The sequence below is a fragment of the Sardina pilchardus genome, chromosome 19, assembly GCF_963854185.1.
Source record: "Sardina pilchardus chromosome 19, fSarPil1.1, whole genome shotgun sequence".
In the NCBI taxonomy this organism is placed as follows: domain Eukaryota; kingdom Metazoa; phylum Chordata; class Actinopteri; order Clupeiformes; family Clupeidae; genus Sardina; species Sardina pilchardus.
In genome coordinates this window covers 3895813-3922612 of record NC_085012.1, presented here as the reverse complement: position 1 = coordinate 3922612, position 26800 = coordinate 3895813, and the positions used below count along the sequence as shown (strand labels likewise).

Here is a 26800-nt window from a genome sequence, read left to right as displayed (position 1 = left end):
GCCCTGCCCCTTTCTAGTGAGCCGACAGCACCAAAATAAGACCCTTGCTTGGAGTTTACCCCTGAACTATTTATTCATTACTATTGCTGACGGGCTAAAAACAAAAACTGAAATCATAAGTGTCATTTAACATCATTTGCTGCATCAAATGGACAAAGATAACCATTCATTGCTCTCTGGTAGCGGCATGTCAGTGAATATCCCTGGTGTTAACCAGTAATTGAAGGGTTTTGTTCCAGGGGACTTAATTGAAGGGCATAGGAGGGTTTTGTGTGTGTGTGTGTGTGTGTGTGTGTGTGTGTGTGATTACCCCTCAGTCCTCAAATGACACAAGATCAGTTCAGTCATGGTAAGCTTTATAAGGAGAGAGACCTGCCATACCACACAGGCTTTAGGAAATTCTGGCTTGTCGTTGTGCTGTGCTGTTAGAGAAAAGTGCACGTATATGTCATTTTCATTGCTGGATTGGATGGATTAAGGCAAAACAAAAACTAAAGCAAGAATCGCTTGGTAGAATGAAAGGCAGACTCATGGTTTGTGTGAAGTGCATTTGGTAGTGGAGCTCTTGGATGAGCATCATGGATGAGGACATTGCAGTGGTTGGGATTGGATGCAATTTCCCAGGAGGTAAGAATAACACATTGTGCACCCATACGTGGTCAGCACATGATGCCCTTTTTCCCACGTAGTTGAACTCATTTTCCAGAGGAAGGCTCATTGTACTGGTCTTGCGTGAATTTGGTTACATAATGCCACTGTTCAGTACAACCTACAAGCAGATGTTAGCAATTTACAGTGGATGTTACTTATGCATTTAGCATTTTATTTTGGACGTCTGTTTATGATTCATCATCTTTAAATGTGATACTCTTCAGGTGAGGGTCTTGACAACTTCTGGCAGGTTCTAGTCGAGGGAAAGAATTGTTCTGTGGAAATTCCAGGTGAGCGATTTAACTGCTCGTCCTGGTATGACCCTGACCACAGCAGACCTGGAAAGACGCAGACTACCAAGGCTGCTCTTATAGATGGGTAAGTTACAGCTTTGCAATTGTGATAGATGTGTTTTGATATGGGCGGTCGTAGGGGAATTCTCCTAATTACTTTGCCAGTTTCAGTATTTTATTGTAGTGAACTCTGTGAATGCTTGCCCATGTTATGTTGACATTAGTGGTTTCAAGGTAAACTTTTAAAAATGGCAAACATGTTGAAAATGCTAGACATTTAATTACATGGTCTGAGTGATTTACCTACATTTATTTGTCATTATACAAAACAAAAATTGCATTTTTATTAATGAATACTCAAAACTCCTGTGAGTTGTTTATACAATGCAGTGATTGAAGTTGGAGATGCGTGTTATATTTTGTCAGATTTAATGAGTTGGACCACAAGTTCTTTGGCATCACGGAGGCAGAAGCAGACTTCATGGACCCCCAGCAAAAGCTGCTGTTAGAGTGCTCCTATAGAGCCCTAGAGGACGCTGGGATACCCGTGGAGAGGATCAGTGGAAGCAGGACAGGAGTTTACATAGGTAATGATGAGATTGTTAGTAGTTGACCGTTCGCAAAAGCCGCTTTGGAAAGGCGAAAAAACGCCCCCTCCCTCTAAACTTTTGGGGTACCTGGTGTATGACTTTCTTGTGCCATAGGCGCATCATTGCACCGTCTTGCTGAATTCGCAATGTTTGCCAGAGGTCGTTCTACTTAGTTACAGTTGCTGAGCTAGGATTGGACAATGGCCGTTCGAGGGCAGGGTTTTGCGAAGGGTCAATTGATACTCTTGGATGATTTGGACATTCACTGTAGATCATAGTCCAAGTCTGTATGTTTCTGTCTCAGGCCTCATGAACAGGGACTATGAGACACTCCTTAACAACAGCCCGAGCACGATAACCCACTATAACGGCACTGGGACATCCATGAGTGTGGCTGCCAACAGGATCTCCTACACCTTTAATCTCACTGGGCCTTCATTTGCTATTGATAGTGCTTGTTCCTCATCTTTAGTAGCCCTTCATTCTGCCTGCCAGGCCATCAGACAAGGTATGTGAACTGGCGCCCCCACAAGCTACTTTTTTGTTGTTGATAAGACAAAAAATATCTAGTTTCACTGTCCTGTTTAGTTTAATTTTTCCTCCTCATTTTCATTTAGTTTTTTGTTTTTTTATTACCAGGTGATTGTGAGATGGCTCTTTGTGGAGGAGTGAGCTGTATTCTTGAACCAAGAGTGTTTGTGGCTCTCAGCAAAGCCAAGATGATCTCACCTGATGGCACCAGCAAACCTTTCTCCAGCAGAGCAGATGGCTACGGCAGAGGAGAAGGCTGTGGAGTTGTCCTGCTGAAACCTTTGAAGAAGGTATATCTTAATTTTACCTAACAGTGTGGTTTTAGAATATAAATATTTTGTACTTAAGCACAGGTACAGTTTTTTCCAAACATAATTATTAATGCTGTTTTATGCACAGGCTCTCGAAGGCCATCATCATATATGGGGCATTATCAGCAAAACATCAGTAAACCAAGATGGCCGCACCGTCACCCCAATCACCAAGCCGTCAATGGTTCAGCAGAAGGAGCTTCTCAGCAGAGTCTACTCTACAGAAAGTGACCTGACCAGTGTCCAGTACATAGAGGCTCATGGGACTGGAACCCCAGTTGGGGACCCCATAGAGGCAGAGAGCATCTCTAACGTCATCGCCCAAGCTAGGCCTCAAGGATCAGAGACAATCGTTGGCTCTGTGAAAGGTAACATAGGGCACACTGAATCCGCCGCTGGTGTAGCAGGACTCATCAAGGTTCTTCTAATGATGAAACACCAAACCATTGTCCCCTCATTGTTTTACTCAGAGCAAAGTTCAAGCATTGATGCAAAAGCTTTAAATATAAAGATTCCTACCAAAGCAGAGAAATGGCAGCAGACAAATCCTGATGGTAGAGTGGCTGGCATCAATAACTTTGGCTTTGGGGGCACCAACGCTCACGCTGTCATAAGGGAATACATAGACACACCTAATTCAGTTCCTGTTAGGTCTGAGAAAAGGAAACTGTTCATACTCTCAGCAGTGACAGAGAAGTCCCTCAAGGTGTGTATTTCCGACACTCACAGAAGGCTTGGCACAGATGAACCAGTAGATCTCCAATCCATAGCTTACACATCAGCATGCAGGAGAAGTCACTTGAAACATAAATACAGGAAAGCATTTCTGTCATCTTCGGTGGCAGAATTACAAAAACAGCTAAGGATGGCTCTTGATGAAAAGATCTCCCCATCCAAGCCAGACTTGAAGTTGGTGTTTGTGTTCTGTGGCAATGGAGTCACTTATAGAGGCATGTGTAAACAGCTGCTCAAAGAAGAGCCTGTTTTTAGAGAGAAAATAAAGGAAGTGGAAAACCTCTTCCAGAATCATAGGAGCACGTGCATTTCCCAGAAGATCATGAGTGATTATGACAATGATGACTATTCCAAACCAGAGGTCGTTCAGCCCTTGCTGTTCGCCATTCAGGTGGCACTTGCGGACCTTCTGAAACATTGGGGCCTCAGACCAGATGCTGTTCTGGGGCACTCTGTTGGAGAAGTCGCTGCTGCACACTGCTCTGGGGTGTTATCTCTTGCAGACGCAGTTCGGGTGATCTATTATCGAAGTGCTCTGCAGGGAAGAGTCACTGGGGGTAAAATGCTTGTGGTTGGAAATGTAGCCGTTGCAGACATTTTGGAAATCCTATCTTTTTACACAGGGAAAGTGTGTCTGGCCGCTTTTAACAGTCCTGTGTCATGTGTATTATCAGGTCATGAGGATGCCATAGACAGTCTGCACCAGAAGCTGAAAACTTTAGTTATGACCAAAAACCTTTTTCTCCATGTTCTGGATGTTCCCGCGGCTTATCACAGTCATATGATGGATCCTATTTTAAGTCAGATTAAAGAAAGAATAGGACTTCTGGAGGCAAATGAAAAGGAGTGTGAGCTTTACTCAACAGTGACAGGGAAGCCAATGTCTGCAGGGGACTTCATCACAGGTGAATACTGGGCACAGAACATCCGTGAGCCTGTTGAATTTCAGAAGGCAATAAAGTCAGCAGTCAAAGACACACCTAATGTGGTCTTCATAGAGATAAGCCCAAGGAAAGCTTTGCAGAGAAACATTATGGAGGTGCTAGGGAATGATATCACTGTTTTGCCCTCAGTGCAGCCAGACAGAGAGCAGGAGACACTTGTTAGTACTATGGCCAGACTTTTTGAGCTGGGGTTCCGAATTGACTGGGACAATGTATACACAGGTTTTGAGAGCCAGCCCATGTCCTTCCCTAGGTACCAGTTTGACTGCCTTAAAAAAGAGGTTTGCTTTGAGACTGTGAGGCGTGGCCATGACACTTTGCCACATCCTGTGCATCCCTTACTATCACAGATGAAGGATAACAGCAAACAGTTCAAGTGTAACCTCTCGTTTGATGCTGTACCCTACTTTTGGGAACATAAAAACAATGGAGTGGCGATTGCCCCAGGTTCTCTTTATGTGGAACTCGCTTCTGAAGCTGCTATGCAGTTCATCAAGCCAAAGAAACCTCTGTGTTCACTGAAGCTTAGTATCACTTTCCAGAGCTTGTTTGTGCTCAGCAAGCAGCCCAATCAATTGAGGGTACTTCTGGAGCCATCTGATGGCAAGACCACTTTTGAAATATGGTCCTCATCCACTATGCATGCATCTGGCACAATTATCTATGGAAAAGGTCCTGCAGTTATAGAGGAGGAGGTCGTTAGCTATGACACCGTCGCAAAAAGGTGCCCAGTGGTTATTTCCAAAGAGGAGGTTTACTCACATCTCTCACTGGCTGGATTTGAATATGGGCCTACATTCAGACAGCTGGGCGAGGTTTGCTACGGAAGAGAACTCAGAGAGGCCCTGACGAGCATCACCGTTCCAGATGATTTGCTGAGCCAACTGTATGAGTACAGGCTGCACCCGGTGGTGTTGGACTGGTTCCTACAGATGACATCTGTGGTGGCTCAAGAAGGAACTTGTGCAAGGCCTTGTTTCCCCTCAGCCATCGAAAGTGTGGTGATCTCCAGACCACTGCAGAGGGTGATGACCATGTACCTGAGGGTGACTCGAGAGACAAATGAATTTTACGAAGTGTGTGGCTGCTTTATAGATCCATTGGGCCGTGTGCTGGTTGAACTAAAATGTCTGAGAATCACATTTGTGCAAGGAAGCCCTCAGGTTGTTGAATTCCTTCATAATGAGTATCGAGCCTTGACCGACGGCATGGGCATTGTCAACAGACCTGAAGCTTTAGTATTTGCGGACACACTGGGAGTGGCCAAAGCTCTGAAGCCGTATTTACACCCACAATCTACTTTTGTTTCCCTCTGCAAATCAGCCTCATCCGTGCCTGCTTTACTCACCCAGTGCCTTGAGACCAAAGCTGGTGTGGAATTTACAGAGGTGCTGTTCATGTGGGGCATTCAAAACCTGAGCCAAATGAGAATTGAGACTATTTTGGACAGTTTAGTGGAATGCTGTGAGCTCTATCGACAAATTGTGCTTGCTTTGAGGAAGCGCAGTTGCTCATACGTCATACGTGTGGTCACCTACAGATCATCTGGGCATATCGTTGACCACGTCAGCCCTGGCTTTGTTTTATCGGGTATGACGAGAGCCTTAGCTGCAGAGATGTCGGGCTTCTCTTTTCAATTGATTGACCTCGCGTCTGTGTCTCATGAAGACATACAGGAGTTAGCCCACATCATCAGCGGCTCTCAGGGCAACCAGTACCCCGAGATCCTGATCAGCAAAGGTCGTACTCATTTAGCTACGATAACAAGAAGTCCATATCATGATTCTACACATACAGAGACATGTATCCATTCTTTGACATCTCAAAGATTTACTCTTCAGACGGCAGATCCCTACAGGGTGGCCAAACTGTCTGCTGTTACAGTTAGTTTACATGAAACTCCAATTCTGGATAAATCTGTGGAAGTTAAACTTGATAAAATATGTGTCCATTCATCTGACTACTTTCCAGTTAGTGAATCTGACTTTCATTATGGCCAGACTCTGTACTGGTCCAAACTCTCCACTCAGAACCACAAGCTCCTGGCTCTTGACTTCAGTGGCACTGTCACGGCTGTGGGGAAAGGCGTGATCAAACTGAAGGTGGGTGATCACATTGCATCCTGCTACCCTGTTGTTGCCTCCTCAAAGGTTATACTTCCTGATGTGGTATGCTACAACACTGCAAAGCTCGCATTTCTAAGAGGTGTCCCATGCGTCTCATACTACGTACTCGCAAGGAGAATATTTGACCAGGTATTACCCAAAGACATAAAGAAATTGTCTGTGACGGTCCTTTCCAGTGTTCCCAAAACTTTAGCAAAGTTGCTGGTTGGGATAGGAAAGACTAAAGGATGGAGTTTGAATATTCAGACCGAGATTAACGACCAGACTGCTGACTGTGCTGCTATTCTGCTGTTGCCTCCTTATGACCATTCTATGTTGGTTAGCGCAAGCGGAATATCTTCAGTGAAGCACATTGTTGTTGTCTGTAAAGAGGAATTGACTTCCTACTCACAACTCATTCAACAAAAGAATCAAAATGCTTCTGTCCATGTTCTGAAAACATCCAGTATTTTCCAGAAAGCCAACCTTCAAAGACAGGGTGAATATCTGGATCACTGGCTACATGGGATGACTTCTGGTAAGATTTATATGACCATACAAGAGAATACCATTCAGAGAGAAGTCTTTTCTGAGATGGTAACATCTAGCACACAACATCACTCATATTTTAATGTGGAGAACATCTCTTTGATTTTGTGCACCAAAAATGGTTCTCTTCACACTGACACAAATGTCCCCTTGCTCCCACAAGCCAAGAAACTCTTCCAGAAGAAGAGTGTGTACATTGTGTCTGGGGGCTTATCTGGATTGGGGCTGGAGACCATGAAGTTCATTGCTCACAGAGGTGGAGAACGCATTGTTTCCCTCTCCAGGAGTCTGCCCTCGGCAGAGATTCAGCACAAAATCAGTGCTCTCCAAAGGCAGTATGGGGCATTGGTGATGACTCTGAAGTGCGATGTCTCATCCGTCACAGATGTAGTGAGAGCCTTCACAGCCATTGGCCAGAGGTTTCCCTCTTGTCCAATCAGAGGTGTGTTCCACAGTGCAGCTGTTCTGCATGATGGATTGATCGAGACCCTCGATAGCTCACACTTCAGGAAAGTGCTGAGACCAAAAGTGAGCGGAGCTTTAAACCTGCACTATGCAACATTACACAACAAACTAGATTACTTTGTTTGCTATTCCTCCATCTCCTCTTTCTTGGGAAATGCCTCTCAAACAAATTATGCTGCCGCCAATTCTTTTCTGGATACCTTTTGTCATTATCGCCACAACCTTGGACTTGTTGGGCAGTCCATCAACTGGGGACCTCTTAATTTGGGCCTGCTGCTGAACAAAGTCAATTTTCAAAGGTTCTTAGAGGCGAAAGGGTTGACGGTCATGGAGATCTCAGAGGTACATCAGTCCTTGGAGAGATGCTTGTTGACAAACAACACACAGCAGGTCGTTTGCAAGTTTAACTTCAGAAACCTACAAAACCATGTCCTTTCTCAAAACGCATCTCTCAGGGTACGATTGTCGCCGCTGGTGCAGCTGGAGTACAAGGCGGAGGAGATAGAGCCCAAGGCACAAGCTGTGCACTCTGAGGAGGATTATGTGAAACGGTTGCTTTGTGACCTGAGTAATGCTGACATGGACGAGTTGAGAGAGAGCAGCACACTCACTTCTTTAGGTATTGATTCAATGTCTGCCATGACTATGCAGAACCGCATATTTCAAGACTGTGGTGTAAATGTGCCATTGGTAAAGATACTGGATCCAGATAGCACCGTGTCCAGCCTAGTTCTCATCCTGAAACAGAGTAATGATGTGGGTATTGAAACTCAAAGTGTAGGGTGAATTTGTACTGTATGTATTTAATTCGGAAGAGGATATATAGAAATAAAAAACATATGTATACTCTGCTGAAAAAGTAAAAACAAAGGCATCTCTCTAAAATAGGACCCTGACGTTTTCATATAATGACTGTTAGAAAAAGACTGGTTCTTGGCCTCACCATTAATCTGAAAATGTTCTGTACATGTAAATGATAGCAGCATTAATCAGGTAAAAATACGAGTAAATATTGTGAAAAGAATCAAGTCATGTTACTGTATATGGCGCAAATAAAGTACACATCTCTTTTCCATGCAAATCTGTAAATGCTTGTAACCTTTTTCAAATAAATCATCATAAATCATATTAATTGTTTATTGTGCACTATTCATGGGGATGGAAATAGGTGTATTGGATAACTACATTTTATTCTTGCTTTCAGTAATATTTTGATGCACAGCATTGTTTTTATGTGTATAAAATGGTCGGTTGCTCAACCATTACCAAAGGTGAACAGATTACGTAAGAAAACCTGCGGTGTGCTTTTTTGTGCCAGCTGTGTGAAACAATGCGAAATCCTAAATGTATCCAAATGTGTTTAATCAGATACCACTTGGTACACTGAGTTGCAGGGCCTTCTGAATATAAAGCTGGGATGCTTGAATATAAGCAGAGATCACAAAGGGTAGACTTCTGTGGATACTAAAGGGTCAGTATCATACATCTACCCCTAAAATCCAGCCAAGCACCAAATTCCGCCTGAGATACTTAGGGAACTATGCCAGGCACGTACACCCATAGACCTGAGGAAGCACAGTTGACCAGTCTAACAGTGACACAGTTTGACAAAGAGAGTAACTGTTAACCTCACATTGCTGTACTTGCAGAGATGCATACATATTATTCAAAGGATATGCCAGTTACAAATTGTACTTTAACGTACATTTTCCAATGAACAATATCAATTTTAATCAGGAACACAGAAAATAATTTATGACATTGCTGAGACACTGATAGACAAAGAATGTGGAGACAAATGCATGATATATGAGTGGAGGACATGCATAACTCCCTCTGCTGGTGTATGCCTGGACATTAATTCACACTAATCCATGCCTAATCTAGTGCAAAGTAGTAGAAATAATGAACTTTGTTCAAAGATTTCCATTCACGCTGTAGACTGAATGAAAGCAAAGGGGAAAAGAAAAATATATATGACTCAGTTATCGATGAGCCTTAATACAAATAAGATTGACTAAGTGGTTTCCTATGTCCATTTCGTTTTCATAACTTTAAATATATTCTGGCCTTTCCAAGTAAATGTCAGTTCTCAACATATGAACAGATTTTTTACAAAATGAAAAACTTCAGTAATATAAACAATAATAATACTCTTTTGGAAATGTCATTAATGGTTAAGTTATGCGCAACATCTAAATGAAAAAGAGACTTGAAAAATAACATTACAGTTTTTACACACATGTACAATTTCACAGTTGACCCCTCTTTCAAAAGATCACATGCAGTCAGAAAAAAACCCTACGATTTTTTTTTTCTTTTTTCAAAAACAAACGAGAAATGGGATAACTAGCGTCGATGCCAGGCTTCTTAAATGCTCGGACCAGCTCAATTGTCCCATACAAGCATTCACAAAGGACCTGGCAGGAACACTCAAAAGCCTAGCTAAGGGGAAGCCAGTTTTGTAATATCCAGAGTGCCTCAGGATCTACAACGGTTATTCACAGACCAAACCAGAACCTTTAAAACAGATGAATTGCTGCCACCACAAACAATTTTTTTTACACTATGCTGAGTTCAGGTTTACGTGCCATCAGTAATGTGCCCAGTTGTTATATAATGTTTCCAAAGCAAACCACTGTGTGCACCCTGAACAAATGTGGTCTGTGTTTTCAAACTCACTTTCACACCATTAAGTAACTTGCGTAAACATTTGCACACATGTAACAAAGTACTAGGGGAATTCATTCATGGCTGACTGCATCAGAGCAATTGGGAGACACTGCTACACTACCATCAGATAGGTTATTGCCCCTGATGCTATTCTGACCCTCATGAGATGCCTGGTTTTGGTGGCAGCTCTCTGTGACCACAGCATTGTTGCTTGGTGTGTGCATGTGGACCTCATAGGTCTCACTGTCCACCGTGAACATGGGGATGGTGCTTGCCAGACACACCTGGTCAATTGCAGTGTGCTGGTTGTTAATCGTCACGCTCCAGATTGCAGCGCATGGCTGCGACTGACATACCTGGTTGTTGCTGTCCGGCAAGAATGAGTGATTGACGTAGATTTGCTTGTCTTTGTCCTCCTCCTCTCTCCCGTTTTTCTGCTTGCTCTTGGCTTGGCAGTTGCCCATGGCCTGGCCCTCCTCCTCGTTCTGATTCCGTATTTTGGCCGGGGTTCCGCTGCACATGTCAAAGAAGGTGAGGAACACCGGAATGAACATGATGCCGTGGAAGAGGCCGAAGAAGATAACCAGGAACATGATCTTGAAAAATGTCCTGAAAATGTAGTTCTTGGAGGCCGAAAGCACCACGACGCCTAGTATAGTGGACAAGGCGCCTTGTAGTATAGGGTAGCCGAGATGGTAGAGCGCTTCCACAGCTTTTTCATTGGCACTTGGCTTCTTGCTAGACACAAACGCGTACGAGATGTGTGCTGAGAAATCCACAGAAAAGCCAATGCACACCACAAGGATGATCATGGAGATGGCGTCTAAATTCACATCCCAGAGCGCCATGAACCCTGTAACCCCTAAGATGACAGAGGCGATGGAGAATGTCACCCAGAGGGAGCACAGCGGGTTTGGGATCAAGAGGAGAGAAATCACCAGCATCACTGCTGTGGTGACGGCAACATTCTGGATAGTGTTAGTGACAATAACGGCATACTGGTCGTGGTAGATAAACGCAGGGTGATACACCAGTAAAGGAACTGGACACCTCTGGGCAGTATCTCGCAATTTGTTCAGCATATTCATTTCATCGAGGGCTGTGGATATGTTCACAGTTTGGATGAAGAAACGCGAGGCGTGTATGGAATTGTTAGTGAAATTAACATCCTGCTTGAAATCCGAATAGAATCTCAAAAACAAGCTAAGGTTATTCTTGAAAATGTGTTCAGCGCTCAAATTTAAATTGGTGTGATGTCCATAGAATTTGTATGATTTCAGCCATGAGGTGAATATGTCTTTCTCAATAAAAGAGAGGTTTTTGAAATCCTCAACACATGTTTCAAGAGCAGACCTATTTTGCTCATCCCAGTAAGGAAATTCCCCACGTATGATAACCATAATATTTGGACCATATTCGGAGAAGTATGCCTTCTCGTCATTGTAATATTTCACTACATAGGAGTCATCGGCTGCAAGGTTGCGCAGGTCTATTCCCTCCTGGATCTGAAAGCACCCGTACAGGCTGACGGACAGATATATGGAATAGAGTAGAATGACCAGAGTCTTAATCCCAGATTTGGTCAGGAAGGGCGCATAATACTTTTTGAAGAAGTGGTTCATGGGCTGTACCTCCTCTTTGCCTGTGTGGGGGTCGTAAGCCCCGCCCACACAGCACAGGTTGTACCATTTGGAGTGTCCCACGGGGCCCTCCTCCGGCACCTCCTTACAGGTCAGCCAGTGCTTGTTGCTGTTCTCCCGGCGGCCGTTCAGCACCAGGAAGGCCCCGAAGAACGTGATGCTGTAGATGTAGCAGAAGAGGATGGCGGCGCTGGTGTACAGGCAGAAGGACTGGACGGAGCGGAACGGGGTCATCAGGCCGATGTAGAAGGCCAGCACGTCGGTCAGAGTTGTGATGGTGATGGAGATGGCCGCCTCTTTGTAGGTGTTTGCTAGACGGTTCTCCACTTTGTCGTGGACGTTGGTCTGCTGCCAGCAAGACAAGAGGATGAACATGTCATCCACTCCAATCCCTTGGAGAAACGAAATTGTTAGAAAAAAAAAAAATCAGTTTCAGTGGTTATAACTGTAGCCTATAACTGCATCCTCTACATAGTGTTCTATTAAAGTCAAGTAATGGTTGAGCTGACAGCCTTACCTAATATCAGAAAGGGTGAGTTGGCCACTGTCATGACGAAAGGCACTCCAATATGAAGCATCATCCCAAAAGAAGACAGCACTGCCAGACCAGCAGAGATCACACCAAAGGTGGCAACCCACACTTTATTCCTCACACAGTCAAATCTGTCAAGCAAAATAAAACACCTTGTGCACCACAGCTGATCCCAGACAGAGTGAATCATACATGTGACCTTAACCTCCCTCATTCTCATGTTCTGTGAGGGTATACAAGTATTGAATGTACAGATGAAAGATATATCAAGTATGAGAGTGCTCATGCATTTTCATGTAACTCAGTGAAATACAAAATGGTTCATACCTTAAGCAAGACAGGATTGAAAAAAGTATGGCAATTACATATGTGATGGAAAACAAAGGAATCACATCCTTTGTGTTTGCTTCAAACTCCACCTGTCTTGACAGAGAGGTTGAGTGGGTAACCTATGAACACAATACATATTTGCATCAGCATATTTCATGATTTTTTACACATAAAATCTGCAAGCCCCACATACAATATAGCTCTCAATGTAATCACAAGTACTACTATTAGCCAGAGGATATGATATAGATGCAATATAATTCAAATAGTCTAAAGAAAAATGTCTCAAGACCAAATTGCATCAAACAAATATCGGCTCAAGATGGTATCAATAGCAATACACCAAGACATACAGCCAAGGAAATTAATATGGAGCAGAGTTACCTTTTCATATCTTTTTAAGAATTACATTAATAGAAGTCTTAATGCATGTATGTTTTAGAGCAGTCAGTCATCAGTGAACCAACATAGACTGGATGAGAAGTGCGGGCTGACTGGCGTGCACACTGGCGGTAATAAGTAAGTAATAACTCTAAGCATGAGTAAAGCCATATAATAATCCATCAACCCCAGCACGGTCATCGTCACCAACAAATGGCCGTCCAATGGTCCGTGAAGAGCCAATCAGTGTATATTACATCTCGATTCACTAATTCGATGAACTTCTGTTTGTCCTATTTTAACACGATGAAATGGCATACTAAAAGGGAAATAATTTTTATTAGCATGTCATGACCAGCAACACTAGCCCCAAAGTTTATTTCCTTAACTTCATATTTAAGACACATGGATAGAGAAATAGTTTAGCAACTCACCCTGACGAATGTTAAGTTGAGGTTTGAGGGAAAGACCCTGAGGAATTCATTGAGCCACAAATCTGTTCTAGAGCGGTTGCCATCCTTTAAGAAATAAAAAAGCCGCACAGCCTTAGCGCCTTTGATCACGGTGGAATTGAGCGTTACTCCACCGACGGAATATCCAAGAAAAATATGTGCAAATCCGACTCGCAGAAAGGGAAAAGTGAGCTCAGTCCGCTCAATTTTGTTACCATAATAATTCACAACATCTAGTATCTTATTTGGCATGCATTTGTTATATTTTCTGGCACATAGCCCATCATAAGTTAACACTTCATGACCCATTGAAGCATTCAGCTCTTTAACTTTTTTGTCTAAGGTCAATATTTCATTTAATGCGTTTTCTGTCAGGATGTTGGGCGATTTCGAGACAGCAATGAACGATGCGTAAACTCCATCCGTATAGAGCCTCTGGTTGGAAAACACCGAGTCGTTCTGAGGGAAGTTCTCCTGGACAAACAGCCGGTCGAGTTTGGCAGGGCCATTAACAGGTGTAAACTGCTCCTCAATGTCATTCGCTTCACGTTCTTCCAGAAAATAAAATCCACTCCCAAGCACAGCAGAAATAAATAAAGGCGATAAAAAGAACCACCAAGGATGTCTTCCCACAAAACGTCCAAACTTCTGAAAGCAGATGGAGATTGGTTTCTCCACGCAGTCTGTATTACAGCCAGCCATGATTACCGGCATGAAGAAAAGAAGGGTGAGAAAGAACACAAATCAAGTCGAATTCAGCCTCTGTCTTGCATTGGAATTGTTGCAAAGTCTATCTGAAACGTATCCAGTGTTATTGAAAAGGGTAGATTGAAAAGTTTCTGAAAGTTAATTATAGCGCACAACTTTTACAAGAGTCCCGAATACATAATGAATTCAGGGTATTTGCATATCCTGACGCACTTACGCGTAATTCAGTGCCTGCTTAGGGCGACCACTCAAGGAAAGTGTAAAAAGTGTCGCAAATAATGCACAAGGGCCACAGTACAAGCATAGTTTGACTATTTAGAGTTGCGATGGTCAAACTCTTTGAAACAAACTCAATGTATGATCCATTTGAAGGAGACACTGATAAAATGACCCAATAAATTAATGTGTTGGAGAAATATTGTCGTAGTTACCATAAAATGTGTACCTGATCACTGAAGATGTTATTACTGCACCATCAGAACAGCTTATCCAATCTTTGATTTTGCATTTCTCTACCACAGTATGGTGGTTCATATAAATTAAACAACATATCTTTGGTATACACCTGTCCATCAATTATCTGGATATTTCTACTTAATCAGTAGGCCTATGATAAAACATTTTAACCTAGGTAATTTTGTTTTTTTTACAATACAACTGTGCAAAATAAAATACTTACGGCGTGGTTTGGGGTATGTTTGGTCCATCTGTCGACTCGCAGCAAAATGTCCTGGTTGATGACAAGGAGGACCGTTAATGAGTTTGGCAGCCTATTCACAGTTAGAAACTGTGTCATTCAATTACAGAGCAAACTTGCACTGAGGCGGTCAATAATTGTCCCCCCAAACGTGATTTAAAAATGTATTCTGGGGCCCCCTAATTCGCTGCTACAGGAAAATCTAAAAGATTAATCCTAAAAGAGATGCTTCAGTGTCACCAAGAAATGGGGTAATTATACTTTACTTATTTCATCAGGACAGTAATCACTTCATGTGAGAATGTTTAATGCACATACACGTTTACACTCTTGCTCAGTTAGAAACAGCATTCCCACATTTAATGCCCTTTTTATTGGTATTGAGGCACTTTCATATGTGCAGAGTTTAATGTATTCTTTGCTACTCTATAATAAAGTATTCTGTAAAAATGCAGAAGATGGTCAAGCACATTAATGCTACTGAAACATTGCCATCTTGTGGCACAATACTTACATTGTGGCTTGAGGAAGCCAATTTGCACATTTGCTTCTGCCATCTACAGGTTGAGTTCATTGACTGAGCCTTTGTGGGCTGGAGGAAGATCATAGGTTTCTCTAACAATACATGTTTAGCCCAAGTTATTATTAGTAGTTGGTTATTCATTGTGTGTGTTAAATAGTAAAAATAGTATACCAAGTTTTATCCTGTCACTTTCAATTCCTTCCCACAAATTCACTTTTCCCTATACCCACTTTATGGCAGGCTTTATGCTGCCATATTTAGGTACTAAGTGATGTTTCCCAGCATTTTCCAAAAACTCTTTCCATACACATCTTCTGGAATGGCACATATTAAAAGGGTCAGATGCATTTCTCAGTGGTATATATTTTATTGACATGCTTTTTCATTGATACTGTACATTTGATTAGGAGGGATATAACATAACACCACACCAAATAATGCCATTAATATTACTATGAAACATGATAAATAAGGTAATGATATTAATGATTGTGCATTTTCTTCCCATTTATTTCAAACTATTAATTTTAAATAACGTAATGTTCATATCCCGTATGTCACTTTGAGCAAAAGCGTCTGCAAAATATCATATCCATAACCATTACCATAATGATTAAAATAGCATTGTGTACATATTTACCTCACACAAATAGTTGAGCTTGAGGATATATTTTATACTCTTTTTTTACAATCTGTTTGTCAAAAGCTTTTGTTGTGCACTCCTCTTCTATTAGCCTGAAACACACCATCTGCGCTACATCTGTGATCTATAATGAAGTATTATCATTACTGTCTTCATGATCCTCTGTTGTATGTTCCATCAGTAAGGCTGCCAGGGTAGCAACAGTAGAGTTAGGATCCAGTAAGTTGACAAGAGGGATGTTTACACCTCTGCCCTGGAAGATAAGATTCTGCAGAGTCATGCCTAACATGGAGTCTACACCCAGAGCTGAGAGGAATGTCTCATCATTCAGCTCATCATACTCAACACCTAAGGTCTCACTGAGTATGGTCCTGACAAACTCATGTGGGGAAGAAGGCAGTTCGTCATGTGCAGCCTGTGGATCAGACTTTTCAAAATCTTTCAGTTCACCCTGAACCAGCGTCAGCAAACGTTTAGAGAGAGAGGGATTTTGTGTAAAACCATGGTGATACATAGTTTTGTAATTGAACTTGCAAATAACCTGTTGAGGTTTGTTCAAAAGAAGGCACTGCTCTAAGCTCTGGTTGATTTCCGGACTCTCCATCACCATCATGCCTTTGGCCTCTAGAAACTTTTGCAGATGGTCTTGGTTCAACAGAAGGCCAAGGTTCAAAGCCCCCCAGTTGATGGACTGCGCTGCAAGTCCGAGATTCCTTCTATAATGACAGAAGGTGTCAAGAAAAGAATTAGCAGCTGCATAGTTTGTCTGGGATGCATTGCCAATAAAAGCAGAGATAGATGAGTAGCACACAAAGTACTCTAGCTTGCAGTGCTTAGTGGCATTATGCAGATTAAGTGCTCCATTCACTTTAGGTTTCAGAACCTTCTCATAGAGGGACTGGTCAAGGCTTCCCATGAGAGCATCATGAAGTACAACTGCACTGTGAAATACCCCCTTGATTGGATAGGAGGGAAATATTTCCTCAATGTTAAGGATGGCCTTTGTGACCTGTTCAGTGACGGCAATGTCACACTGCACGCTGGCAATCACTGCCCCACACTGCTGCTTCACAGCATCAATCTCCTGTTGCATCTCAGAGCTGGGACTCCTCCTGGAGAGAATGACAATGTACCCTCCACCTCTCTCAGCAATGAACTTCACTGTCTCAAACCCCAGCCCAGTGAGGCCACCAGTCACAATGTACACACAGTTCTTGTTGAAGAGCTTCTGTTCTCTTGGTAGCAGTGAAATGTCAGAGACTGCATGCTTACCACTGCTTTCACTTAGTGCCACCACTGGCATTGTTTTGACACTGAAATAAGACTCTGGCTCATCGAAGGGCAAAAGGTCAATGCTTCCAGTCGTGCCCCTCTGAAAAGTGATAGTTGGGAAAGATAACAACTTTTTGTCAAGATGCAAGGCCTTCAGCCATTTGTATATCTGTGGCTGGTTTGCTCTGATAGAGCCTTTAGTCAAGATGCTAGATGTCACAATGGTCTGAATGCAAGCATCATGTTCTACTCCAAGAATGTTTTGGGAGACAGAAGATGAGAGCTTTCTGTCACAAACAACAACAATATTCTTAATCCCAGCAACAGTACATGCTTTGACAAATAGGGATTTGTCAAATGGAGGCAGTACGACAAGTGCATCAAATTTGTTCAGATCTTGCAGGGCCTCACTCAGCTCAGTTGTAACAAAAGCATTCCATCCAGACTTATTTGCAATCAGAGTGAGGGCTTTCACCAAGCCCGAGTCAGGGACAGAGGAGAGGATGCCCAACTTGCCCTCCCATTTCAGTTTTGGCAAAGTTGAGCGGAGTATCATCCAAGCCACTACATAGTATGAAACACATGGGAGGTCTCGCAAAAATGGAATTTTCTTTGTTTTGTAGCAAACTTCCTCTGGTACTACAACTTTGGAGGATGCAGCTACAGGGTAGCAGGCAGCAATGTGGTCTCCCACTTTTAATTTTCTCACACCCTTCCCCACCGCTGTGACTATACCACTGAAGTCAAGAGCCAGGAGCTTGTGGTTCTGATTTGTATGTTTGTTCCAGTACATTGTTTGACCAAAGTTATGGTCAGAAACACTGACTGGATAGTAGTCTGAGGAATGGACACAAACTTTACCAACCTGAACCTCAACATTATTCTCTAGTATCTGTCCAACTTCCTCGTCAGAGGGAATTGCAGATAAGCCGATAATTTCAAAAGGGTTTGCTGTCTGCAAAGTGAAGGACTTTGCTTGTGAACAGTGATCCCTCTTCTCTTGGTTGAAGGTGATCATTGGGGTGTGAGCAATTTGTGGCTGGATAATCTGACCATCTTTCACCACCAACTCTGGGTATTCGCTGCTGGGGTAGGAAGTCAAGATGTGATTAAGGGCTCTAATGTCCTCAGCTGAGACGGAGCCGATGTCAATCAGCTGAAATGTGAATTCAGATATTTCAGCTGCACATGCTCTTGTCATGCCTGAAAGCACAAACCCTGAACTGATATGGTCCGCTGTGAGCTCTGAAGATCGATAGGTCACTACTCTGACAGAGTTTGAGTAATTCATCTTCCTTAGCTCTAAAACTATTTGCCGTAATTGTTCACAACAATTTACCATGTTTGTCAAGACATCATCAACTGTCAGAGGAGAGAGGTCTTGATTTCCCCACAGAAACAAAATGTCTGTGTATTTTTTCCTCACATCTGAAATGTTCATCTTGGAAAAAAATGAAGCCAGTCCCTGTTTCAACACTTTGTCTGTATATTTTGAGGAAATATATTTTGAGCCTGTACTCAAGTATGGTTTCAATGCCGCTGAAATGGCATTATGATCTGAAAAGACCAATGCAGTTCCTGGAAAGGTTTGCTCCACACCCTCTGAAATGATGTTGCAGTCATTGTGAAAGAAGTACTCATCAACAACACGGGAAACACTTCCAACGTACTTGACAATTAAATGTTTCACCTCAACAAGAACTCTACCTTTTTTGTCTGTAAAGCAGCCACAAACCTCAAAGTGATCGCTTGTCATATCTGTTGCACGCACATATATGATCATTTCATCTTGCAGGGGTTCAAAGACAACTAAGCTCCCAATTGCTGCTGGAAAGCCAGGTCTAGTTACATTCCCCTGGGAACTTGTGATGAGTGTCATTTGCAGAAGGTAATCCAGAATAACTGGATGGATGCAAAAGTCATGTACTTGACTAAGCAACTCTTCTGGAACAGTCACAGCAGAATATGCTTCCCTGAATTCCTCCCCACAAAAAATGTCTCCTTTGTTCTTGAAGACACCACCATACTGAAACCCTCCCATGTTTAGTTTCCTGTACAGATCATCAGATTTAACAACAGATGTGCATCTCTTAGACAAGCAGTCTAATGAGATGTTTTGCTCCTCTGCCATTTGCCCTCTTTTACATTCTATGCTTCCTGAAGCAAAGACTGTGCTGCTGGAATGAATCTTAAAAAGAGTCTCATGCTCATCTGGTTCAAGTGTCACCTTCAGCTCAGGTTGACGCTTGGTCAGCAGAAATGGACTCAAGAAGTTGATGCTTAGCTGCAGAGTGTTGAGAGGTGCCTTTGGTTTGGCATGTGCCATATAAGCTGCCAGGCCCATGTCAACGTATAAAGCTCCAGGAATTATGGGGATTCCGCTGTTTTTGTGTTGTTCTAAATATGACAGCTCCTCTGCTGATAAATCACAGATAAACTCATTGGCTCTTCCCCCTGTCTGTTTAAGGACAGGGTGGTTTCTTGCTGTGACTTCTGGTGCATGTGAAATGGTGATGGGTTTTCTAACACAGTCAAACTGATACCTTGGAAGTGATGATGGTATGATCTGTTTGCCCCTATAGAAGTTATGCCAGTTGACATTGAGACCCAACTCAAACAGCTTACTAAAAGTAGTAAGCAATGTCTCATGATCTTTTTCAGGCTGTGCTGAAGACAGGACAGTAGTGTCATTCCCAAGTGTTTCCATGATGTTTCTGTGCAAAGCTCGTCTGGGACCAATCTCAACAAACACAACATTCTTCTTATCTTTAGCTGCTGCTGTCAAAGCTTTTTCAAATTCAACAGGCTCACGGATGTTCTTGGACCAGTATGAGCCAGTGCAGAAATCATGACTACTAGCTATTTTGCCTGAAAGAGTTGAGTACAACTCTACATCCATTTCATTTTCCTCCAAAGTGCCTATGCTGCTCTCTACCTCTGATAGAATTGGGTTCATCATCTGGCTGTGGTATGCAGCAGGGACATCCAAGACATGAAGAAACAGAGTCTTGCTGTTTGCTGAACTGCTTAGAGTTTGGTGCAGAGCCAAAATGGATTCTGCATCACCAGAAAGAGTGCAAGATGTGGGACTATTATGGGCTGCCAAACAAATCTTCCCCGAGAAAGAAGGAAGGTATTGAATGACATCTGTTACAGCCATGTTCCCGACAACCAGCATCTTCCCACCAGTGACCTTGTTCTGCAGTACACTGCGGTAATGGATGACCTTGACAGCATCCTCAAGTGACAACAGACCTGAGCAATGAGCTGCAGCAACCTCTCCTACAGAGTGCCCAAGAACAGCATCTGGTTTTACACCCCAGTGCTTTAGGAGAGCAACAATGGCCACCTGAACAGCAAACAACAGTGGCTGGACAACATCTGGTTTTGAGAAATCAAGTTCCTCGTCTGTGTCATTTTCGAGTGCGTCTACTATGCACAAATCATGGTAGCGTTGGAAGATGATCTCAATCTCTTTCATCTTTTGTCTGAAAACAGGCTCTTTCTTGAGGAGCTGACTGCACATCCCTCGGTAGGTAACACCATTACCACAGAAAACAAACACCAATCTGGGATCTGATTTGGAGGGGATTATCTTTTTATCAAGACTAGACTTAAGCTGTCCCTCTAACTCTGTCAATGATGAGGCTCTGAACACCTTCCTGTATTTGTGTTTTGCATGACTTCTCTTACACGCTGACGTGTATGCAAGCGTTTGTAAGTCAGCTGTTGTCTCCTTGCTCAGCTGTTCAGCCATATCAGCAATCATGCTGGTAAGAGATTTTTCTGATGCTGCTGAGAGCACAAACATGTGCTGAGATTTCTGAACCTCTCGTTCTGAATTGTTCGGTTGACTATACTCTTTGATGATAACATGGGCATTGGTCCCCCCAAAACCAAAGTTGTTTATCCCTGCAGCCCTTCCAGTACTTGTGGCTATCCATTTTTGTGGCTGGGTAGGTACGATTACATTCAGGGCTTTAGCATCAATGCTAGCTCCATCCTCTGTGTAGAACACTGAGGGCACAATTGTTTCATGTTTCATCATTAGGAGAACCTTAATCAGTCCTGCCACCCCTGCTGCTGATTCAGTGTGCCCAATGTTTCCTTTAACTGAGCCCATATAAATCTGCCCTGATCCTGCTGGTCTTGATTTGGCAATGACCTTTGATATGCTTCCTGCTTCAATTGGGTCACCTACTGGTGTTCCAGTCCCATGAGCCTCTACGTACTGGACACTAGTCAGGTCTTTCTCTGTAGAGTAGATTCTGCTGAGAAGCTCCTCCTGTTGAGTCATGGATGGCTTGGTGATTGGAGTGACTGTGCGGCCATCTTGGTTCACGGCTGTTTTGCTGATAATGCCCCATATGTGATCAGAATCCATTAAAGCCTGTGAAATGTATGGACAATATTTCAAATACAGTCAGTACTTTAGATAACGATGGTATTGATTGCATTACATTTTATTCTAATTTTACACTGATACCACATTGTCTTTACAGTATGATATTAATGATCATATTATCTTAAGATTCATGACCATGAGTTATTACTTGATGCAGTGTTTATATACACACATATCTGTTAATAAAGCCTTGTTTAAAAAAAATAAAAAAGATAAATAAAAATTTGTTTGCATTACCCTTTTCAGAGGTTTTAAAAGGACAATGCCACATCCCTCCCCTCTGCCATATCCATCTGCTTTATTGGAGAAAGGTTTGCTCATGCCATCAGGCGAGATCATTTTGGCTTTGCTGAGAGCCACAAAGAGTGTTGGTTCAAAGATGCAGCTGACGCCTCCACACAGAGCCATCTCACAGTCACCTGTAGGATGACACAAAATAGTTAACATAATATAAGAGGCCTTCAAAGGTTTAACATGGACTTAATGTGACACATTAAAGGGATAGTTCGGGTTTTAAGACACAAAGTTATATGGGTTCCCTGTCAGCAACGTTGTGCATCAGCACTGACTTACCCCCCGACAGCGTCCTGTGAGCCGAGATCCAGCCGTTTTTTTATCGTTTTTGATGCTGAAGAAAGTAGTCCGGCAAGTTTCTGGGGTCACGAAAGTAAAGTGTTTTTCTTCTCAAAACCATATGCGTTGAAAAGAGTGATATATTTGCACCACAAAAACGTTGTCCAGCTGTCAGTAGCGCGCAGTGATAGGAATCGAGAAAAATAGTGCCAAGATAACGAGGTTTGAATTTTTCCTGGACAACGTTTTTGTGGTGCAAATATATCACTCTTTTGAACATGTATGGTTTTGAGAAGAAAAACACTTTACTTTCGTGACCCCAGAAACTTGCCGGACTACTTTCTTCAGCATCAAAAACCGGCTGGATCTCGGCTCACAGGACGCTGTCGGGGGGTAAGTCATTGCTGATGCACAACGTTGCTGACAGGGAACCCATATAACTTCGTGTCTTAAAACCCGAACTATCCCTTTAACACTGTTTTACATGTCTTATTCTTTCTCCACCTTACGAACACATGCAACATAACAAACAACAGTTTAAGTTAGTAGTGGTTAGTTGGTAATAGAAGCCTAGTTAGTATTAATATGCGTTAATCCTTGACCAGAGGTGTTGGTTGGTACCATCTAAGGGGAATCATTTTCATATTGATTTTCTGTAGGAGGGGGGCTTCCCTTGTCTGGCTATCACCATACTAAACTCTTACTCTGGGGAGTCTGCACTTTATTTCTCCTGCACAAGAGGCGTGATATAGTTCAAATGACTACCCTTCTGGATAGTCCTTCAACCAATCACACCAACAATCCGGGTGTGCCTTTTAGATAGTTTGAGATTGGACCCAGAGAATGTGGACAGGAAGCAGGAGAGATAGATCTGTAAGTTTCCAGCCTGAGCAGCAGGGTGAAATCCAAATCTCAGGCAGGGTTTACCCCGCCTAGGGCATCCCCAAACAAACAATCTACAAAGTTGGGAGAATGGAATTGTCCAAAATCTCTTGATTAATGCTGAAGCATTCAGAGTTCCTTTCACTGGGACTAAGGGACCAAGCCCAGGTCAGGGATGGCCCCTTCCTGTTCCAACATGCCTGTGCACAGTGCACAAAGCAAGGTCCATAAATTCATGGCTGACATGTTTGAGTGATGAATTTGGTGTGAATATTAATACCATATTAACCGCATCGATGAAGAAATGTAGCAAAATCAAGGTAGGCCTATAGGCTGTGTTTTGATTATGCTGTCAATCAAGGGGTGATGGCGATCACTCCCTCCATCAGTGCCGGCATGGAGTAAAAACAAAGCATCGCTACATCGTGAAGCCACTGCAGAGTAGCCTGAGGGTAGAGCCTTGAAGTATCCGTATGTATAGCATGAATCAACAGATCCGTATGTATAGAATGAATCAACAGATCCGTATGTACAGTATAGCATGAATCAACAGATCCGTATGTATAGCATGAATCAACAGATTGAGTAGCTTACCCTTGGCCTGATAAAGCACAGACTAACCGAATGACTGTAGCCTATCCTGCACTCATCAACTTGGATGTAGCATTCTTCAATTTGTTAGTTGCCAAGAAAAGCTCTAGCTTTATTAACGTTTACACTACATCTGCCTACCAAGTCTCTTCAAACCCTGCATCTAGGCATATAGGCCTAATAAACATAAATAGGATGATTAAACCTAAAAAAAACACCTACACTTCGCCAAAAAACACTATGAGAGTTGTTCTCCTCATACAGTACTAGTGGACCAAAGTAAGGAGGTCTAGCTCAAGGACTATCGCCATGACTATTGTTAGTATCAGTTAATATGACAGCAGGAAATATCCATTAGTATACACAGTTTGCTTTTACCTTGTCTGATGCCTTGGCAGGCAGAGTGCAGGGCTACTAAGGAGGAGGAGCAGGCACTGTCCAGAGCAAATGAAGGCCCAGTCAGATTGAAAGTGTAGGAGATCCTGTTGGCTGCCACACTCATAGCCGTACCCGTGGCGTAATAGTGGGTTATGGCGTTTTTGTTGCTGCTAGTACGGATCTCATAGTCCTTGTTCATGAGTCCTAAAAAAGAAAAGGTAACAGTAAACTGATGCAATGTAAGACCTTCCATTTCTTATCAATCATGTAGGTCTTGCCTCTAAATAAATACTGTAAGTATATTTTAAATGAATATTATTTCTATAGTCAGCGTTAACCAGACTTAAACTGCTATATTGTGAGAGAAGTTGAGTATAAGATGTTACCTATATAAACCCCTGTTCTGGTGCCACTGGCCTTCTCCATGGGAATCCCAGCATCCTCCAGGGCTCTGTAGGAACACTGCAGCAGCATCTTGTGCTGAGGATCCATCTGGTCAGCCTCAGCATCCGTGATGCCGAAGAACTTGTTGTCAAACTCATTAAATCTGTGTTCAAACACACATGCACACGCACAGGTCAGTGTTTACAGCAAACACATATTTAAATCATTTCTAAAATGTAATTGTCACATTAAAAACATACCCATTTATAAGGGCAGCCCTCTTGGTCCGTATCTTCCCAGGTTTGTTGTCATCTGGATCATACCACTGGGAACAGTCGAATCTCTCATCTGGAATCTCTACTGCACAATTCTTTCCTTCCACTAGAACCTTCCAGAAGTTGTCAAGGCCCTCACCTAATAAAATGATAGTGAAATGAGGATGTGGGACTTGTGTGAAATCAGTGATACAGTTTTGGAAAAAGCCTCATGATTCATGATATAATTGAACAGCTGAACCTAATGTACACAACTCTCAAGCTACAATATGACAACTGGCAAACAGTATAGGAACTAGCACCAACAGTCTCTTAACACAATAGAAGAACAAACTATGAAAAAACTGAAGAGAATGATGATAAAAATGTATTATATATCCAACAACAATTCTGTAAAGAAATCACAACAATAATCCTAATCATCATCATCATTTGATAATTTGTTTTCTCACCCCCTGGGAAATTGCACCCAATCCCAACTACAGCAATGTCATCCATGTTGCTGAAGAAAGCATGAAGCTCTGTGTGTTCCTTCATGTCTCTGCTGTGCCTCCTGTGTCTTATATTCTGTTGGGATAATAATTAATCAGAGGCCAATTCCATTGAAAAAAATCCTTTGGAAAATTCCTTTGAAAAAAACTTCCTCCAGTTGGACCTTACTTGTTTCTGCACGTATCTGTTGAGTCAGGGAAGCTTTAAGTACCCTTCCTTGTATCTCTGCCCTTCCAAATCACTTCCATGTAGTGCCTCATTGCATAAGTTGCAAGTAGGCAGAAGTAAAAGAGAAACTGAGTAATACAATACAATCACTTCCATGGAAAATCCTTATCAATATGTTTTGCACTAAATGCATTGCAGGCAGGTCTCAAATACCTGGTAGTCTTTCTGATATTTTGGTTTACTGACACTTGTTTTGACAACGCTTTATAATAACTACACACCTACCTAGTTCCTATATTAAAGAGTAGGCCTACATAAACGGATATAAATTCAGCTTTGATTTATAAAAAATAAATTCAACTACAATTTTACAAGCCCAATTAAAACCTTATATTTACGTAGGCTGGGTATTGAAATGGTCCTTTTGACTAAATCGCGCCCTCTTTGGCAATCACTATTGCGATATTTGACATTACATGTAGGCTTTGTTTTAATTATTCAATTTTTAGTGGCTATTTCTAAGTTCAAGATTTTCATAATGAGGCACAACCATGCCTCATGTTCATGGTAGCTCTTTGGTTATGCACAACCTCTCCTAATTCATCAAAACCAAGACAACAATGTTTTCCATTCTATGTCTTCTTTAATTTTCATCATTAAAGCATTTGTATGGACAGTTATAAATTGTTGCTCATAATAAGCCTAAATCTAAAATATGTCTAGATATTGTTAAATACTTTGATAAAATGTTGCAATAATAATTTGTTAGTGAAGTAATATTTCCATTATTTGATAATAAAATAACTAATACTCCAATTTAACAGCTGTAACTCCTTAATAACATTTAATGGCATTTGTATTATTATTATTTTTATTCAAGGATAAACCTGCAGAGAATCAAACATTCTGCCTGACAGACTTAGAATGGGCCTAGTCGGAAAATGTCATAATATATTCGGACAAATATTTAAGATGGAAACGCTAGCAAAGACCATGTGTTGACATCTGTATCAGGAACATATGAACATTTGCACATTTTAGGGGAAGCATACTCATTAAAATATGAAGGTGAAGGTAGACCGGCATACTTTAGGGGTAGCATACTCATTAAAATACGAAGGTGAAGGTAGACCGGCATACTTTAGGGGTAACATACTCATTAAAATACAAAGGTGAAGGTAGACCGCCATACTTTGTTTCCTGAATGCCTGCTGTTTATCGTCAGTTTATTGCCAGGTAAGAGTAGCTAATCGATGAGCTCACCTGTGCTAAGGGCACAGGTAAAACCAATGGTTGGACTTTTACTCTCTGAAGCTGGACTTTTCCACCTCTGTTGGTCAGACACGTACAATCCAGACAGTCCACACTGTAGGAAAACTCAGGGCTGTCCCATTTATCAAACCATATTCTGGATGAAACACATCCTTATTGTGTTCAAATAGTCATTCCGATTGAGTAATCAACTTTTTCTAATTGAATCAAGTATAATAAACATAGGTCTATAAACTGGTCTTTAAATGTTTATCACATTTACTAAACCACAAAACATGGCAACCTTAAGGACATACATTTCCTTTGATTTGATTAGCATTGAGCTCATGAGAATGAAACCAGCTAATAGGCTCAC

At 42.1% G+C, this 26800-nt stretch overlaps 3 protein-coding genes across 3 annotated transcripts; 1 reads left to right on the top strand and 2 right to left on the bottom strand.

Annotated features, from left to right (window-relative positions):
• Positions 1 to 569: 569 nt before the first annotated feature.
• pks1 (polyketide synthase 1) lies at positions 570 to 7960 on the top strand. The gene is made up of 6 exons (XM_062521877.1): positions 570 to 627; positions 876 to 1029; positions 1371 to 1531; positions 1839 to 2042; positions 2174 to 2355; positions 2465 to 7960. The coding sequence occupies exons 1-6, from the start codon at positions 570 to 572 to the stop codon at positions 7958 to 7960; spliced, it is 6255 nt and encodes a 2084-aa protein (XP_062377861.1).
• Positions 7961 to 9918: 1958 nt separating this feature from the next.
• Positions 9919 to 13884, bottom strand: ptchd3a (patched domain containing 3a). The gene is made up of 4 exons (XM_062521876.1): positions 13165 to 13884; positions 12347 to 12468; positions 12005 to 12150; positions 9919 to 11879 (listed from the first exon to the last, which is right to left on the bottom strand). Exons 1-4 carry the CDS (start codon positions 13882 to 13884, stop codon positions 9919 to 9921), a joined length of 2949 nt encoding a protein of 982 aa, XP_062377860.1.
• A 1993-nt stretch (positions 13885 to 15877) lies between these two features.
• Positions 15878 to 25011, bottom strand: LOC134066515 (uncharacterized). Its single transcript, XM_062521875.1, has 6 exons — positions 24966 to 25011; positions 24499 to 24652; positions 24241 to 24401; positions 23855 to 24058; positions 21668 to 21849; positions 15878 to 21415 (listed from the first exon to the last, which is right to left on the bottom strand). Exons 1-6 carry the CDS (start codon positions 25009 to 25011, stop codon positions 15878 to 15880), a joined length of 6285 nt encoding a protein of 2094 aa, XP_062377859.1.
• Positions 25012 to 26800: the final 1789 nt, after the last annotated feature.